Below are 18,559 nucleotides of genomic sequence, written 5' to 3' on the forward strand. Positions count from 1 at the left end.
AATACACGTAACAGGATAAAAACACGTGGGTAGCATATGAATCCATTTTAACGGTAAATTATTATCCCTACGTTATTAAACATTAATGAGTAATTAGAATATTATTATCAGAAATTGCGTGGTATTAATAACACGTGTGAATTAACGATGCATACTATATACTAATATTTCATCGTACCTTCTCCCTAATTACTACAAACGATATCAAATTTCCTTCGAATCTGAAGGATTATGCCAACATCCAATTAACATAATCCGAACAAAGTTTCAAATATCATGGTATTGTTTACATATTTTCAACGTAAACTTAATTGAACGCAAACTAGAGAAACGATTTCTACTTTCATGAATCACTGTACTGGAACGACATAACAACGCTGCAATTAATAATACCTACTTCTATTACCATTCGCACGTTTATTTCATGTATTCTTTTCATCAGGATTGGAGCTTTGTAAATACAATGTTACGTTGTTGCTGTAAATAGTGAAATGTTCTTGTTGAAATTTTGACATGAAATTATGATTTAAATATATTCGAATATATTTAAATATTGATTACGTATTCATTGATTTAGGTATTGATTGAATATTGATTGATTTAGATGTTGATTGAATATTGACTGATTTAGGTATTGATTAAATATTGATTGATTTAGATATTGACTGAACATTGATTGATTTAGATATTGACTGAATATTGATTGATTTAGATATTTATTGAATATTGATTGATTTAGATATTGATTAAATATTGATTGATTTAGGTATTGATTAAATATTGATTAAATGTTGATCGATTTAGGTATTGATTACATGTTGATTGATTCAGATATTGATTGAATATTGATTGATTTAAATATTGATCGATTTAGGTATTGATCACATTTCGATTGATTTAGATATTAGTTGAATATTGATTGAATATTGATTGATTTAGATATTGATTAAATATTGATTGATTTAGATATTGACTGAATATTGATTGATTTAGATATTTATTGAATATTGATTGATTTAGATATTGATTAAATATTGATTGATTTAGGTATTGATTAAATATTGATTAAATGTTGATCGATTTAGGTATTGATTACATGTTGATTGATTCAGATATTGATTGAATATTGATTGATTTAAATATTGATCGATTTAGGTATTGATTACATTTCGATTGATTTAGATATTAGTTGAATATTGATTGAATTAGATATTGATTGAATATTGATTGATTTAGATATTGATTAAATATTGATCGACTTAGATATTGATTGAATATTGATTGATTTAGGTATTGATTAAATATTGAATGATTTAGGCATTGATTAAATATTGGTTGATTTAAATATTGATTGAATATTGATTGATTTAGATATTGATTAAATATTGATCGACTTAGATATTGATTGAATATTGATTGATTTAGGTATTGATTAAATATTGAATGATTTAGGCATTGATTAAATATTGGTTGATTTAAATATTGATTAAATATTGATTGATTTAGGTATTGATTTAATATATTTTGATATAAAATTATGATTAAATTATGGCTTGATAACAAGACTTTGTGAAAATATTTGGTAAAATTTGTAAGGTTATATTTCTTCATGCAAATTCACCCTCCTTGTAGTTGTACAATTTCGAAAACACCCTGTATGCAGTAATAATTTCACACAAGAAGAACGAGAGCATCACAAACCAAAAATGCACCCAAACACGTTGCAATAACAGACATCATTATACCAACACATTACTCCTATAATCCAATTACAAGCTGCAAGTCATTTTTTCTGTTCTCTAACGAATTCATACATTTTCTTACAGCCGCCTAGAAACACCGACGAAACTTGCACCGCTGTAAAAAAACACTTCATAAATTTTGATTGAAAGTAATAGGAGTACTTGACGGAGCTCAGTTCGTGACAGAAAATCTCGCAAAAGGTCGGCGACAAGGTTTAAAGGATAAAAAGAACGTGTCACAAGATTTAGGCCAACGTGGGTAGCTGAAAAATGGTAAGAAACGACCTACGCCAGCTTGTTCTCGATATGCAGACGTTTTGTGCGTTATTTATGTATCGAAAACACCAAGAAAATTCTTGCCTTCTTGTCCACCCACGAAAAACCGATTTCTGCAAAGAAAATGCGGTTCGACGAATGAAGTGCAGGAATGCACTATTTCTTTCTCTTTTTCAAAACATATAATTTCAAAACCAAATAAAGGTACATTTTCCTTTTATATATACATTTTATTTATTATTCCTATTATTCCTTTTATAAATACATTTTATATATATCATTTTTGAATAGCATACATCCTTCCTTTTACCCATTTTTTAATGGACTCGAGATTAAGCTGAGTTGGATCTCTTTCACTTACACAACTTTTAAGCAGGATCACATATTCTCTTTTTTACTTTAAGTAGGTTATATCTATTTTTCTACTTGCAGCATCTTTAAATTGGACCATCTGTTCCACTTAAATTTACAGAGTACCATATAACTCTATTTACATCACTTTTTCAGAACTTTTCACTTTAGTAAAAGGCTGTACAGTGTACTTGTAGAGGATGTACAGAGTCATAGTAATATTAGTGAACTAGTTTTTCGAGTACATAATGGGAATTTTAAAAAAATTGTAGAGAAAAGTGTTATATTTTAGTAGCAGCACTTATTGAGGTTTATGTCGACAGACTTACATATTGAGACCTATATTAAGTTTATATCATACTATGAATACTGTATCAAGTTCATGTCATACCACATTATATTACACATATATTATATGTACATATTATACACATTGTACTATATACATATGTATAACACATGTACGATATAATACATGATAGAAGATATAGTATATATAACATAGTACATGATATAATATATGATATAATACATGATATACATATATGATATAATACATAATATACATATATGTATATGCATAATACATGTATAATATATGTCATTTTATTATAAATTTCAAGTTTAGTACCACAGACCTATATCAAGGTTTCATCAACACATATGTACAGTGAAGCATTCGTAAAACAGTAAAACAAGTGATAAACATCATATAGTCCCTGGTCATCGAATAGAACACATACGAAAATTTCATTTCTACGTCCATAACATTGTCATATATGGTAAATTGTCTTGGATCATGCAAAATTATTACAAAATACATTGAGCTGTCACCAAAGCAAAGGGTCGAAATACAAGATATTAAGACGTGTTAATAATGTACAGTAGTAGTGTATCATGTTAACTAATAAATTATATCATTAGTACAGGCCTTTTAATTTTAAAACCGTGAAAAATGTTGAAAATTTATAGTGGTCCCAATTCGATGGCCAGGTCATATATGTATAGTCATATGTGAGAGTTAGATAATATTCATATGTATAGATAATACTCATATGCTAAATATACGAGTATACTCATATGTATTATATATTATATATACTCATACATAATACTTATACATAGATAAGTCGTCATATATAGAGAAAACAGTGTTTTTTGAAGAATAATGAGACATCTTCTACCGATTCCATATCAGTCTAACAAAGTTTGTATGAAAAACCACAGAGCGACTCTTTCGCGAGCGGAAGTGCAGTTTCGATGGCACAATGCAGAGAACAGGACGAATTCTCGAGTAACATAGCAAAGGGCAGACCCTTGGTCAAACGAAGAAAAAAAGAACGGACATCGTGGTAAAGCGAGAAAGGAATATCAAAGGGATCGAAAGAGTCAGTGGACGCTTGGCTTGTCAACCGCGACCGGCTACCAGCGGCCGTAACTATAATAACGTGACGTCACTTCCTTCGTCTTCGTACCGTCATCAGACGGTCCCTGTACACTCGGGAGCAAATCTGGTTTTCTTCAGTGAAATGTTTGGAAATTTAGAATTTTTTTAAAAACGGGATGTTGGTTATTTGGAGAGTTGGTAATTTGCTTATTTGGAGAGTTGATAAATTGCAGGTTTGAGAATTTTGTAATTTGAGGACTTGTAAAATTGTAGAATTGGAGCAATTTGGGGATGTTGAAACTAGGGAGTTTGGAGGAGGTTTGGAAATGGGAAATTTGGGAATGTAGGGGTTTGGGGATACAGTAGTTTGGAAATCTGAAAATTTGAAAATGTAACAATTTGAGAATTTGCAAGTCTGAAAATTGATGGATTTAGAAATTTGAAAATTTGAGGATTTGGGAATTTGGGAATTTAGGAATTTAGGAATTTAGGAATTTGGGAATTTGAGAATTTGGGAATTGGGGAATTTGAGAATTTGAGAATTGGGGAATTTGAGAATTTGAGATTTTGGGAATTGGGGAATTTGAGAATTTGGGTATTTGAGAAATTCGGAATTTCAGAATTTGGGAATACAGGAATGTGGGAATGCAGGGATATGGAAATATAGGAATGTGGGATTATAGAAATTTGATACTATAGAAATATAGGAATATAGGAATTTGATATCTCAGGAATTTGGAACCATAAGAATTCGAAAGCACAAGAATTGGGAAATGTAAAGTTTTTTGAAACTTGAAGACTACAAATATGAAATCTAGAAAAATAAAAATCTGGAAATGTGGAAATTCAAAAATATTAAAATTCGGCAATTAGAAAAATTTGATAACGTAAAGATTTGATAAGACAAAATTTAGTTAGTTTTGAAACATGCTGAGTTAGTAATATAGGAATGTGAAAGTTTAAGAATTTAGAAATTAGTAAATTTGAGAATTTGAATATTTGTAAATTTGAGAATTAAAAAACATAGAATTCGATCGTCATAGCCAAAGAAAGTTTTTGTTATACCCGAGTGTACTTCATGGCTGCCTATGTATAGATAGCGATCATCAGCTTACTTTGTTCTTGACCGTTTCAAACAACGCCTTGAAAGGAAGAAACGTACCTAATGAATGGTGGAATGTTTGCGGAAGTACATATTTGCATCACCCACACAGTTGTCGCAAATGTCAATCTGATGTATAATATTTATAAAATATTCTATTCCCAATATTCTCACATTATTAAATTCCTACATTTGAAAGTTTGTACTTTTTCAAATTTTATATTTTTACATTTCAACATTTTTAATTTCTAAATTTAAAAACTTGATATTTCTACATTTTTTAATTTCTAAATTTAAAAACTTGATATTTCTACATTTTTTAATTCCTAAATTCAAAAGCTTGTTATTTCTACATTTTGCAATTTTTAGACTTAAAAAATTAATATTTTTACCTTTTCAAGTTTCTATATATTCAAACTTGATATTTCTACATTTAAAAACTTGATATATCTACATTTTCTAATTCCTAAATTCAAAAGCTTGATATTTCTACATTTTATAATTCCTAAATTTAAAAGCTTGATATTTCTACATTTTATAATTTCTAAATTTAAAAACATGATGTTTCTATATTTCTAAATTTCTACATTTGACCATCTGATATTTCTATATTTCTCAATTTCCAAATTCCCAAATTAGCAAATTTCAGAAATTCCCAATTCTATAATCTCTCTTGCGTGGCAACTTAGGTAGACTTTATCAGTGTTTATAAACAGCATTCTGAATGTCCCCATTCAATTTCCATTCATACTTCGTGGCACAAGATTTCATCGGCAATCAGTCAGTTGTCATGAACCCGCGATTGCGGATCTATTCAATCTCACACAGTTACGAAGTATCGTGCTGAAAATGTCAGCATACGACTGTAATGAAGAAATGGCAGGTATGCATTTTATATATAGTCATACTAATGGCAGTGCTTTAACTGTATGACGTCTTTATACAGAGAAGTTTTGATCGAAGAGTTATCTTTCATATACTGCTTCAAGATCTTCAAGGCTTTTATAAGTAATACTTGATGCAAAATAATAGAATGATAAAATAATAAAATACATTTGATAAAGTAATGAAATAATAACATACATGTGACAAAATAATGAAGTAATAAAATGTTTAGGATAAAACAATAAAATAATAAAATATATTTTACGAAATAGTATAATAATGAAATACATATGATAAAATAATGAAGTAGTAAAATGTGTATGATAAAACAATAAAATTATAAAATATATATAATAAAACAATAAAATAATAAAATATATATGATAAAACGATAAAATACTAAAATATATATGATAAAACAATAAAATAATAAAATGTGCATGATAAAGCAACAGAAAAATAAAATATATGTGACGAAACGATGAAATAATAATATACACACGATAAAAGAATAAAATACCAAAATATACATGATGAAACAACAAAATATAAAATACACGTCATAAAACGATAAAATAATAAAATGCACATAATAAAAAAATAAAATACAAAAACACACATGGCAAAATACTAAGATAACAAATATACATAGCAGAGAGTAAAATAAAAAAAAGCACACGATAAACCAACAAAATAAAAATGAGTCCGATAAAATGATAAAGCAATAAAAATACATATAAAAGCTGTAGATAAATAAACGAATCGACGAAACAAAAATGCATAAAAATCCGCAACCGAGGTTATACAAATTTGAAGTTCTCGCTAATCGAAATTCCGCGCAATCAAATTCTCATCGTGTCATGTTACACGATGTACCACGATCTTTATCGGCGTTCCAGCAATGGCAGCGAGATCGTAACGATTTGGCGAGCGTCGAATGCGAGTTCGCTGGTCCTCGAAGTAACACGCTGACAAATCACCTGTGCAAGTGGCCAAAGACAAGCGTGCCCACTCGCGAACATACGGCCAGTACTCGTCGATTTTGGCTACATTTGTACGTGGGTCGTCAGCTATGTGTACACCGGCCAAGAACAAGATGCCATATATGCGAGCCAGCGCACACGGTTACAAAGTAGATACGTGGGCCAAAGGAGAACGCGTTACTGCGCCGCCAGGCTCCAGCATTTCAAGATTACGGGACTGGCAAGGACTCTTTTCACTACGCGAACGGTGCTATAAACGCGGTTAGCTAAGAAACTATTATTTCTGTTTACTGTTTTTATATCTGTACGGTCTTCGAGAATGTTTCATATGGGGACATTTTAACCCCTTTAGTGCCATTTATTTAACAGATATCAAGACTAACCATTCAGGGCTATGACATTAAAACGAACAGAGAAAATTAAAATGTAACTATTTTATATTCAGAGATTCTTGATAATGTAACTTATAGTTGGACATAAATTTCAAGTTGAAGAGTATTTAAAATTTCAGTAAGGTGTTGGATGACCAACGTCCAAACAAATAAGATAGCAAACACTACAGACTCATCCCCAACAAACATACTAATTGAAATGATTTCTACTCCTTACTCATCCTGGATCTCGCACCCGTCCTGAGTCACATTGTCTCTTGACCACAACCTATCTCCAGCAATAGTATATGAAACCTCGTAATATCGAAAAATGTTCAGAAAGAGTCAGAAAGAGTCGAGTACTTAGTCGACCCAATAAAGCTGTTCGAGTTTTCTTAAAATAAAGTGTGTTGTCAATTCTCCCGAAATCCAACAAAGGATTGTCACATTTGAGCTGTAAGTGCGTCACGAGTGAGACTCGTCAAAGTACGGGAAGGGGTTAACCCCTAAATTTACAAGATTAGAGACTGAAACTTAAAAGTTTAGAATCCTGGAATTTTCGCTGTTTGGGAATTGGACTTCTAAATTTGGAATTTAAAAACTCCAAATTTTTTCTTGTTTTCAGAAGGTGTTTTATCTATTATAAATTACACAATAACATTTTTCTAAATGTGATTCTAAATATTTCGTGAACGAAGCTGTCTGCATACTGTGTCTTATAATTAAAGTAAATTTGTTAGTAAATTTTGTAGTAAATTTATTAAAATTACTTTTGGTAAAAGAGCTAGTTCCTATCAGATTGAAATGTTTGTAAAAGCTTCTTGGTTTTGTCCTACACTTGTGATGCGCCCTGTATATGTACGATATATGAAAGTTTGATAAATGTATGTATGTTTGTACTAGTCGTTTGTGGTTTATGTATGTGATTCGATATGACAATTTGAAGTATATATTTTTTAGGTAAATTGAAGAAATTATATGATGTATGCAAGTTCGGTAAATGTATAAGTAGTTAGGTTAATCTCTTGCACTTGAAGTATAATTATCACTATTCAGCTTAATGTAACAATTTGAGATAGATGTTCTTTCGAAACGCCCTGTATATATGTATGATATATGAAAGTTTGATAAATGTATGTATGTTTGTGTTAGATGTTTATGGTTTATGTGTGTGGTTTAATATGACAATTTGAAATATATATTTTTTAACTAAATTGAATAAATACATATGATGTATGCAAAATTCGATGAATGTATAGGTGGTTAGGTCAGTCGCTTGCACTTGAAGTATGATTCTCATCAGTCAGCTTAATATAACAATTTGTGATAAATGTTCTTTAGTCAAATTTATGAAGATATACATATATGTAGAAGTTTGATAAATGTACACGTGATTATGTTAATTGCTTGTACTCTACTCAAAAAGTTCTTATTTCAAATTTATTGTGTTAAATCAAATAATGTATGCCATAGTGACAAGAAAATTCATGAAGATACTAAAAAGAGTACTTCTAACTTTAACGTTTTAATGTTTCTATAATTAAGTAAGTTTTAAACAATAATTTTATAAAACGACATAAAATACCGCACATTAATTTTTATTAATAGTTTTTTATGATTTTCACTATAGTTTACTTCTAATCCTAAATAATCAGAAAAACCACCAATTTCATAAAATTACATGAAATATTTAGCAAAGATGAATGTTATAACATCGGAGACTCAAAAGTGACCGTAATTCAGAAACCAGGTCAAGCCGAACTGTATCTTCATGCGAACCGTTTTTTATTGTCTGTAAAAGTTGAATCGGTTCCCCGAAATTGGTGCCACCAATAAATATGTACTCTCTACTGTGAAGAGAACTAAATGCATATTCATACCTGCAATAATTCGAGTCGCGATGAAGCCTGTGGTGTCGCCATGGTTGGTTAAACGCCGATCGTTCTGCGACCACTCGACGGGTGATACTCCGTTTTTTCTGAAATCAATTTTGTTATATTCCATTTTTAGTACAGCAATTTACAGTTGACAAATAACGATTTATATAATACGTGTGTGTTCAAGTGTGACATTTGCTTTGTCTAAGAATACGCGTGCTAGAATAAGTGTCCCAATTGGTTTTCGATTTTGAGGAAACTTAAAATAAATCTAACCTTTCTCTTAACACTTTAAATATCATTATAAGATTATGAGAACGCTTTACTAATAAATTTTATATTCAATATATTTGACAAGGTTAAATTTGCGGTAACCAATTTTTTATGATATTAGACTTTCGAAATTACCTTAAGGTTCCTCTATTTTAATAAATTTTTACTGCAGCATTTATTCAAACAGTTCGAATCGATCCTTACTAATCGCGTCACTATTTGAACGAATATCACCTATCATTTAAACAAAACGTAACAACAGCCAATATTAATCGCATGAAACACGAAATGAAGTGTAGAAATCGCTCTAACAGGTGATTTCCCTCCAATTTACCAGCATCAGCGTATCATTCACACGTGTATCATTTACCGAACGCTCGTGTTCACGAAATGTAATCACCGTTCAAATGATACAGCGTGGGCCGATAGGTGGATCGTGCGAATCGATGTTTCTCTTTCGATCGGTTGCTACGAATCAAGATCGAACGGTTTCAATCGTGGGTGGTTGAATCGACAACGAGTGGGCGAGTTCAATTTTGCTGCAATTACGTTTCCTCGTACAATCGTTTTTTGTACCGTCTTCCTGTACTATTGTTATTTGACCTCACAAGTAGCTTCCCATACTCCGTATATTATTGCAAGCAAATATGTCGTAACATTTTCTTAAAAAATGAAATGGATACACAAAATACCAAAGAAAAATTCTAAAAAGTATAAAGAAAATTACAGCAAAATTATCAGGCTTACAAGAAGGTTAATATATACGTTCACAACAAAGTTAATATATACGTTCATTTAAATTCAAATTTGGCGCCAAACCTGAAGGAAATGAATTAATAAAAATTCTTCACTAATAACGTATACAAAATCTTTAAGAAAGAAATTAATAGATACGATACAAACATCTCGTTAAGAAAGTAAAAAAAATAAATAAAATCTGTCTATGATATTAATAATTAAATGCTTTAAATTTGGCGCGAAATTCAAAAGCTAAAATTCCGGCGCGAAATTCAAAAGTTAAAATACGATGAAAAGTTAATAGCAGTAAATTAAAGAATACAAGTTAATGCAAAGATAAGCTTATTTAAAAATATTTAGTAATAATTCTGTCTGCATTATATAATTTTAAATTTTCAACTACAAATTTTGTAAATGTACAATAAAATTTTCCACCGTAGTACAGTACTCTTTCAATAATCTTTGGCTACAAGGTGATCCATCATACTGAATGACAATCGAGTAGTCTATTTCGAAAAAGGGAAGATCCACCCCATTTGAATTCCAACAAACGCAGTAATGGCCGGCCTTGGCGATGCTCCCTGCAGGAAATCATCGACTCGACATCGTTCGTCGTTGCAATAGTGTTTTTAGGCCAGCGGCTATCGTGAGTCACGACTCATGACGTAATCCTGACAGTCTTTTATGGTTAAGAAACTGAGCGACACTGCTTCTTGTTTTCGATGTTCCACAAACGATGGAACCTCGTTGACGCTCGAATTAGAACTTCACCATTCGTTTATGGAGAAAGCATCGACTCTATCTCGCCAATCGATTGTACATACACTGCTCTTTATTCATCGACGTGTAAACTCGAATCCTGTTCGATTGCCCCATCGAGATTTACGAACTCAAGACAACACGAGGGAACAAACGCACCCATTACCGAGTCGATTCGACTATTTAACGATTCGAGCACCGAGTTGTCGATCGTGATCGGTTTGCATGTTGCACGCGAGAGGTAAATGTAAATTCCTTAATTTGATACAGTTTAAACAACATTAATATAAAGGAGGAACGCAGAATATTCAGCATGAGTTTCTAGGAAAAATGGAGAGTTGGGGGAAAGTTCTTCGTTGCAACATTAATATGGATGTAAATATTAATACAGTTATTATCATATCAATAAGCTTGTGGAATAATTTTGAATCATTTTGTGATTAATTATGGTAATGTTAGAGTGTAGTGTATTTATGAGAGGATTTTGTTATTTCATTTTTAGAAACAACAATGTTACATGTTCATCTAGTTATTGTTTAATCATTGTGCGGTGTGATTAATGACAAATGATGAAATTATAATATGTGATTAATTAATTACAAATGGTTCAATTTTAACTTAAGGTTGAATACGAATAACTGAACTATAATTTGTGTATAATTAATAAATCGTTGAATTACAATTTGCCATTAATTGTTTGTTAATGATTAAACCGTAATTTGTGAGTAATTAATAAGATTAAATTGCAATTTGTCATTAATAAATAAAAATTTGTGATTAATTAATCACAAAGGATTAAACTAAAATCTATGACGTTATAAAATAAATAAAATAAATTCATTAAACCTTATAAAATTTATTGAGTACATAAATAAATATTAATTAATTAAAATTTGCACCTGAAGTTTGTCCCAAAAGCGCCATTTTTTATGGGAGAGCGATCAGTGCCGCAGGTACAAAGAAGAATGTTATTTTGTTAATCGAGAAAAATATAAATTAAAAGGAATTTAACGCGAAGAGTATAAATCTAGCCGTTTAAACCAGAACGTCTGCTGACCCAGGTATTCGACTCTGTTCGACTACTCTTATTGCCGGGATTATTTATAGTTTTACTAAAACTTACTTCGCTAGGATTACCATACGCTACTCCCATGAGCATGGTCACCTCAGGTACACGACTTCATTTCTATAATTAAACGTGGGCACCCGCGAGAGTGCGAGACCATTTCCGATGGAATTCGATGCCTCTTTCGGCTCGATTCTCAGGTGTGATCGAGATATTAACTCGTTACCGAGAATCTACGATTCGAGATACTTTCGACATACTTTTTGAGTGATTTTAGAAAAATGAGAAGTGTACGACACTGATTATGTCTTTGTTTAATTCTTTTAAAGGCATACGAAATTTTAGCATTATTTTGAAAGGAGAGATAGATAATTAGGGACAAGACAATAATCAAATAGATAGAGATAATTTTATTCGATTATAATTTATTTACAAGGAAAACAATATTCAAAAATTTGAGATTAAAAGAAAGAAAAGAAAGAAAAAAAAAAGACATGCTCTGTTAAAACTTCTTATAGAAACTGAGATTGGAGGACTGAGAATTTTGAGGTTAAATTTGAAAGATTCTCAAGTGAATTATTTTATTCTGATATTAGAAAGAAAATTTGTGTATTGAGGTTGAAAGTTTAAATGAAACTTAATTTTAAAATAGTTAATCTTGACTCAAAATTAATTTTGTTTGAAAAAGTTAATCTTAATCCTAACCTAACATTATATCCTACATTAATAATTATTTTGATATTGTATTTATATTACTAGTTTTGCTTAAAAAAGTTAATTAATCTTGACCCTGACCTAATGGTAATAATTTTGATATTGTATACAGAATATTTTAAAAACTTGGTCTATATGAAGTTCCAGTAAAAACAAGAAACGAGAAAATTTATTTATATTAAATTATATGTTACACGACAGTATTCATACAAAATATTCATACAAATTGTTTTAATAACGTTTTTGATATAAAATAGCCGGTTACAATGAACGGGGATCTATTTCGGAACACATTAACTCTGACACGATTTGATGACATAAAAGTACCGCAAAATGACACTTATTCTAGCTCAACTTGAAGCTTAAGGTTCGATAAAAGTAATTATATAAATGCTACATTGGTTTAATATAAAAGAGCTGATTCTTTAAAACAATAAATTAACCAATTAAATGTGAAATTATTGTCTGTTTTAACAATAAAGAATTCGCCATTTTGTATCAAGAATATAAAATATTGATGCAGTAATTTTTATCAAATCTCAAGCTTTACATTAGTATGCCATAAGCGTTACTTTGCGGAACTTTTATGTCATCGAATTATATCAGACTTTCACTATTCAATTATACTCAGAATCACTGTATATACATTATACAACTTATGCTATCACTTTAAAAAATTATATGTGAACATAACATTGTATCCTACATGATTTAAACAGCAACACTAAATTTTTTAGTTTAAACATTAAACTTTTAATTCTGTATTATATGTCATAAAATGCAATCAAGTAATTGCACTCTAACCAAAATTAATATTTTAAGTACTTTCATGTTTCAATATTATTTAATCACAGACCTTTTATATCGATAGAATTTTTAATCGAATCTGTGACACATCGTGTTAATTATTCGCTCAAGGATATTTAATGAAATATTTCTCTCTTATTAAACGATATATTAATTTCTGTCTCATTAAACGATAAATTAATTTCTGTCTCATTAAATGATGTATTAATTTCTGTCTTATTAAACGATGTATTAATTTCCTGTCTTATTAAATAATATATTAATTTCTATCTCTACCATTAAAATTTAGAAAATTACTTTTCGAAAAAATTACTTCAGAAAATTACTTTTCGAAATTTTTTTTCTTAAATCTTTAATATTAGAAATTTGTTAATGTGTGTATTTTTTAAAATTTTCCGCAAAAAGATTTTTTTGTATTTGTTGTTTTATTGTAAGGTTGGCAAATGAATTGATTTTTGTCAGTATAGCAAGTGACAGTGGTTTTGCGAACCCCTGTGTAACGTAAACGCAACATTCGCGATCCGCATGTACAATTAGCCACGCATTCGCACATGGCACGCACGTGTTTGCCCAAAGCGGACAGAAAACATTACTCCCTGCTGCATACAGCACCATCCATTCCATTTCTCCTACGTTAATTGATACATTATTCTAATCAATTTACGATCGTCTCTATTTGCACTAATCCGTTCCATCGAAATGCATCTTCATTTATTATTCATACAAATACTAAACAGTTGCCTCACGAATCAAATCAATAAAACTCATTCATCAAATATTTCAAAAGTGTTTATGATTATTGCAGGTACAAATAAAAACGAGGGAATAGTTATGTAATGGACAGCAAAATTGATGATATTAGATTTATGAAATTAAAATTTGTTAAATTTGCTGAATTTATGAAATTTGTAAAAATTATAAAAATTGTAAAATTTGCAAAATTTGTAAAATCTATGAAATTATGAAATTAGTCAAAATTGTAAAACTTGCAAAATTTGTAAAATCTATGAAATTATGAAAACTAGTCAAAATTATAGAACTTGCAAAATTTGTAAAATTTATGAAATTGTAAAATTTGCAAAATTTGCAAAATTTGTTAAATTTGTTAAATTATAAAATTTGTCAAATTTATATAGTTGGATTTTATTGAATTCATAAAATCGATAATTTTAACAATGTTTAAAATAACACTGTTCATAAATCCAACAGCAGATACATTTTGCATAATATTGAATATGTGGGGACACGTTTAATGAAATTATAGTCAGTTTTCCTGTTTTTTGTTGACAAATGCAAACTGTCAAGCAATAATCATTTACACAATATTTTCTTCTTTACGGAATACTCATTTCTTGTTAACATATTCATCATAATTAAATTATCACAAAAGGAGAAAAAGAGAAAATTTTGTCTGGTATTTTATACTAACATAAGTAAAACTTGAATATACTATTATAATTATATAATTTATACAATTTTATATTTAATGCATACAATTTAAATATAATATATAGAATATATAACATATAAAAAAAAATGTTTATACATATGTACAATACACATATATACAAATACAATGTGTGCATGTATACACACACTCACATCTATATGTTTGTAAATGTATTTTTATGTATATACATATTATACATTTATGTATACAAAATATACATATTTTGTATTTATATTATTTTTCATACGTATGTATTTAGACCATTAAGTTATAATAAATATGTGCATATGATTGTACAATATTAATAGTAATTAAACAACTAACTTTGAATTTATTAATTATTAATAAAATTTCCAAATTAGAAAATTATTTTTATTAATCTTCCACCAATGTATCACTAATATTTTATCGATAATGTCAAATAAAACATCGAATACTTAAATTGACACATATCGACTGTAGCACTTTAAAGCTAAACATGAAGAAAAATATTGTCCAGCTACCAACAAAATTGTACTAATTTTAAACAATAAACTGCAACATTCTATCAAAAGGATTAATTTTACCATTCTCAATAATACACACAACATATAACAATCCACTAATCATTTTCATAACAATCAAAAATATGAAAAACTAGACAAAAGAATGCTAAAATCAAAACAGCCCACCCCTCTGATAAATGAAAATCGATGAACGCATACGCATAACGAATCGCCCAATTCAATTTATCAATTGAATTTTTTAAATGATTAAAAAAACCGTCGTTCTTCGTACGAAATAGAATTTGTCCCACACCGAAACGATTAATCTCACCGGTCCAAACAAAATGCTTCTCTGTTTACAAAGCAGCTACTCTACGGCGCACCATAAATTACCTACTTACGGGGACCGAATCCGGTGCGATTAATCTTACGAAGAGTTGAAAAAAGAACGCTTACCTGGTTGAGAAGAGGTGTCCCGACGAGAGGTGATTCGCAGGTGATCCTTGTGGCTCGTTCTTACGCGAAGAGAACCGATGTAACACTGACAGTTCCGCCATCTCTCTCTCCTCGCTCGCGCCAAATCCCACCACCTATCGACTCGACTCCCTCCATTTCCATCCTTCTCCCACCAACCCTGTCCAGTATGGACAGACGAGGATCGAACGAACGATTCGAGCTGTAAGACTGTCAAAATGAACCAAAACAAAGTTGAGGGGATATGGTAAATCAGAGGGTAGGTCTCAGAGACTAGGACTTAGGAATGATGGACTAGGATTTAAGTCTTACTGCAGGTAAGGTCTTAGGTTTCAGGGACTAGGACCTGAGACTTACGAACTGGGACTTATGGAATAGGACGTAGGTGTTAGGGACTAAGACTTAGGTCTCAAGGATTAGGACCAAGGTCTCAGGGACAAGGACCTAGAACTGATGGACTAGGACCTAGGTCTGAGGGACTACGTCTTAAATCTCTAGGACTAAGACCTGAGACTTATGGACTAGGATCTAGGTGTTAGGGACTACGACTTAGGTCTTAACGACCTAAAACTTAGGACTTATAGACTAGGACCTAGGACTTATAGACTAGGTCCTAGGTCTTATAGGCTACGTTTTAAGGCTCAGTGACTAGGACCTAGGTTTCAGGGACTACGACTTAGGCTTTAGGGACTAGAATCTAGTCTTTACGGACTAAGACAATAGGTCTTTTAAACTAGGACCTAAGTCTTACGTACTGGGACCATAGGTCTTTGAGACTGGAACTGGGTCTTTGGAACTGGGATCATAGATCTGTGGAACTAAGACATACAGGATGTAGGGACTTGAACTTAGGTTTTATGAACTGGAACCTATGTCACGGGGACTAGGACATAGAACTTAGGCACTATAACCTGGATTTTAGAAATTGGGACCTGGAACTTAGGATCAAGTGTTTAGATCTCAGATTGTAGTTGAGTCTAGCTTCCACGTTCGAGGAGATTTAAAAAGAGAATTTGAAAGTTTCGCAATTTTGGAGGTTAAATATTTCGGTATTTGGTGATATTGTGGTTTACAAAAGGAATTAGGAAATTAAAGAATTTTGGAGATCAAGAACTAAGGAATTTGGGAATTTTAAAGATGAACATTTGTTAATGCTGGAGTTTGCAAATTAAAGATTTAGGAACTTGAGAACCTTGGGAATTAAAAGGTTGAAAACATCAGCATTTTTGAATGTGAAAGTTGTGGAGATAAAAAAATTTAAAAACATAAAAATTTTGTTAACATAAGAATTATGGTAGTTAAGAATTCGAGAATTTGGAAATTGTAGAGGTTAAGATACTCGAACACACTAATACTTAAATATTCTAATACTTAAATACTACAATTCTAGAATACATAAACGCTCAATTATTTTAATATTAACCAGCATCAAAATCTTCAGCATCAAAATATTAACCAGTCACAAAAATTGAACCGCAACTCAAAAGGTAATAACAAAAGCAATCACATATACAAGTTCACTCGCATCCACACGATCAATATCAGAAACTTCCAGTTAATCGTAAACATTGGCGTTCAAATGCACACCGAGTGCCTGTTACCAACCCACGTATCCTTTTAAATTAATAATTGCGACGTGAACATTATTTATGGTAGATAGAATACGTCTGAAATTAAGTCTGAAAAGCAACTTTAGGTTTCACAGAGGTTCGCACTGTAATTCCTCACACATCCACCCTTGTAAGGCTTCGTCTCTAGGAACTCAAGTGGAAGAGACGAACAGGTTGCACGTCTAAATGATCGATTGCGAATCTGCGATGGATCGTGCGTGTAATGAGCGTGTGTACACTTTGATGCAACGTAGCTTTTCTTGGCTGACAATCGTAATAATTATAATGGGAATTAATTTTTTTTCGATTCTGAGGATAATTACGTGAATAGTAGAGAAATTATGGGGAGACTCTAAGTAATATTTAAAGAGATTCCAGGGAGATTATAAGGAATATTTGAGGAGGTTCTATAGGAATGTCCTAGCGGAAATTTAGAAAGAGCTTGCAAACTTAGAGCTTGCAAACTTGTAAACTTGTAAACTTGTAAACTTGTAAACTTGTAATCTTGTAAACTTGTAAACTTGTAAACCTATAAACCTGTAAACTTGTAAACCTGTAAACTTGTAAACCTGTAAACTTGTAAACCTGTAAACTTGTAAACCTGTAAGCTTATAAACTTGTAAACTTGTAAACTTGTAAACTTGTAAACTTGTAAACTTGTGAACTTGTTAACTTGTAAACTTGTAAACTTGTAAACCTGTAAACCTGTAAACTTGTAAACTTGTAAACCTGTAAACTTGTAAACCTGTAAACTTGTAAACCTGTAAGCTTATAAACTTGTAAACTTGTAAACTTGTAAACCTGTAAACTTGTAAACTTGTAAACTTGTAAACCTGTAAATTTGTAGATTTTGGAAATTGTAAAAATTTTGTAATTTCGTAATATAGACTTTAAGAATGTGAGAATATAGAAACTTAGAAAATATGAAGTTTGGAAATTTAAAGATTTCTAAATGTAAAAGCTTGAGAGTTGAAAAATCTGTAAACGTAAACGCTTGAAAGAAAAAATTTGAAAATCTAAATTTATCAGTTCGAAAATCTAAAATGTCAGAAATTAGGATATCCAAAAAAGTATAAGAAAAACCTACTAACCTAACCTATTTAAATACATACTTTTATCCATCCTCTTAACCAGCATCAGTCTACATTGCACTCAGTTGTACAGCATTCTTCAAATCTATAAATGGCCACATCTTTTCATAACAAAAAA

At 30.6% G+C, this 18,559-nt stretch overlaps 1 protein-coding gene across 1 annotated transcript in view; it reads right to left on the bottom strand.

Annotated features, from left to right (window-relative positions):
* LOC100882212 (uncharacterized) overlaps positions 1 to 15,950 on the bottom strand; it is a 62,447-nt gene extending 46,497 nt beyond the window's left edge. Inside the window, exons 1-2 of the mRNA XM_012298278.2 lie at positions 15,723 to 15,950; positions 8,978 to 9,075 (exon numbers count right to left, since the gene is read on the bottom strand). Coding sequence (XP_012153668.2) covers positions 8,978 to 9,019 — 42 coding nt within the window. The 5' untranslated portion in view covers positions 9,020 to 9,075; positions 15,723 to 15,950. The remainder of the gene's footprint in view (positions 1 to 8,977; positions 9,076 to 15,722) is intronic.
* Between the last annotated feature and the right edge of the window lie 2,609 nt (positions 15,951 to 18,559).

The sequence above is a fragment of the Megachile rotundata genome, chromosome 10 (assembly GCF_050947335.1).
Source record: "Megachile rotundata isolate GNS110a chromosome 10, iyMegRotu1, whole genome shotgun sequence".
In the NCBI taxonomy this organism is placed as follows: domain Eukaryota; kingdom Metazoa; phylum Arthropoda; class Insecta; order Hymenoptera; family Megachilidae; genus Megachile; species Megachile rotundata.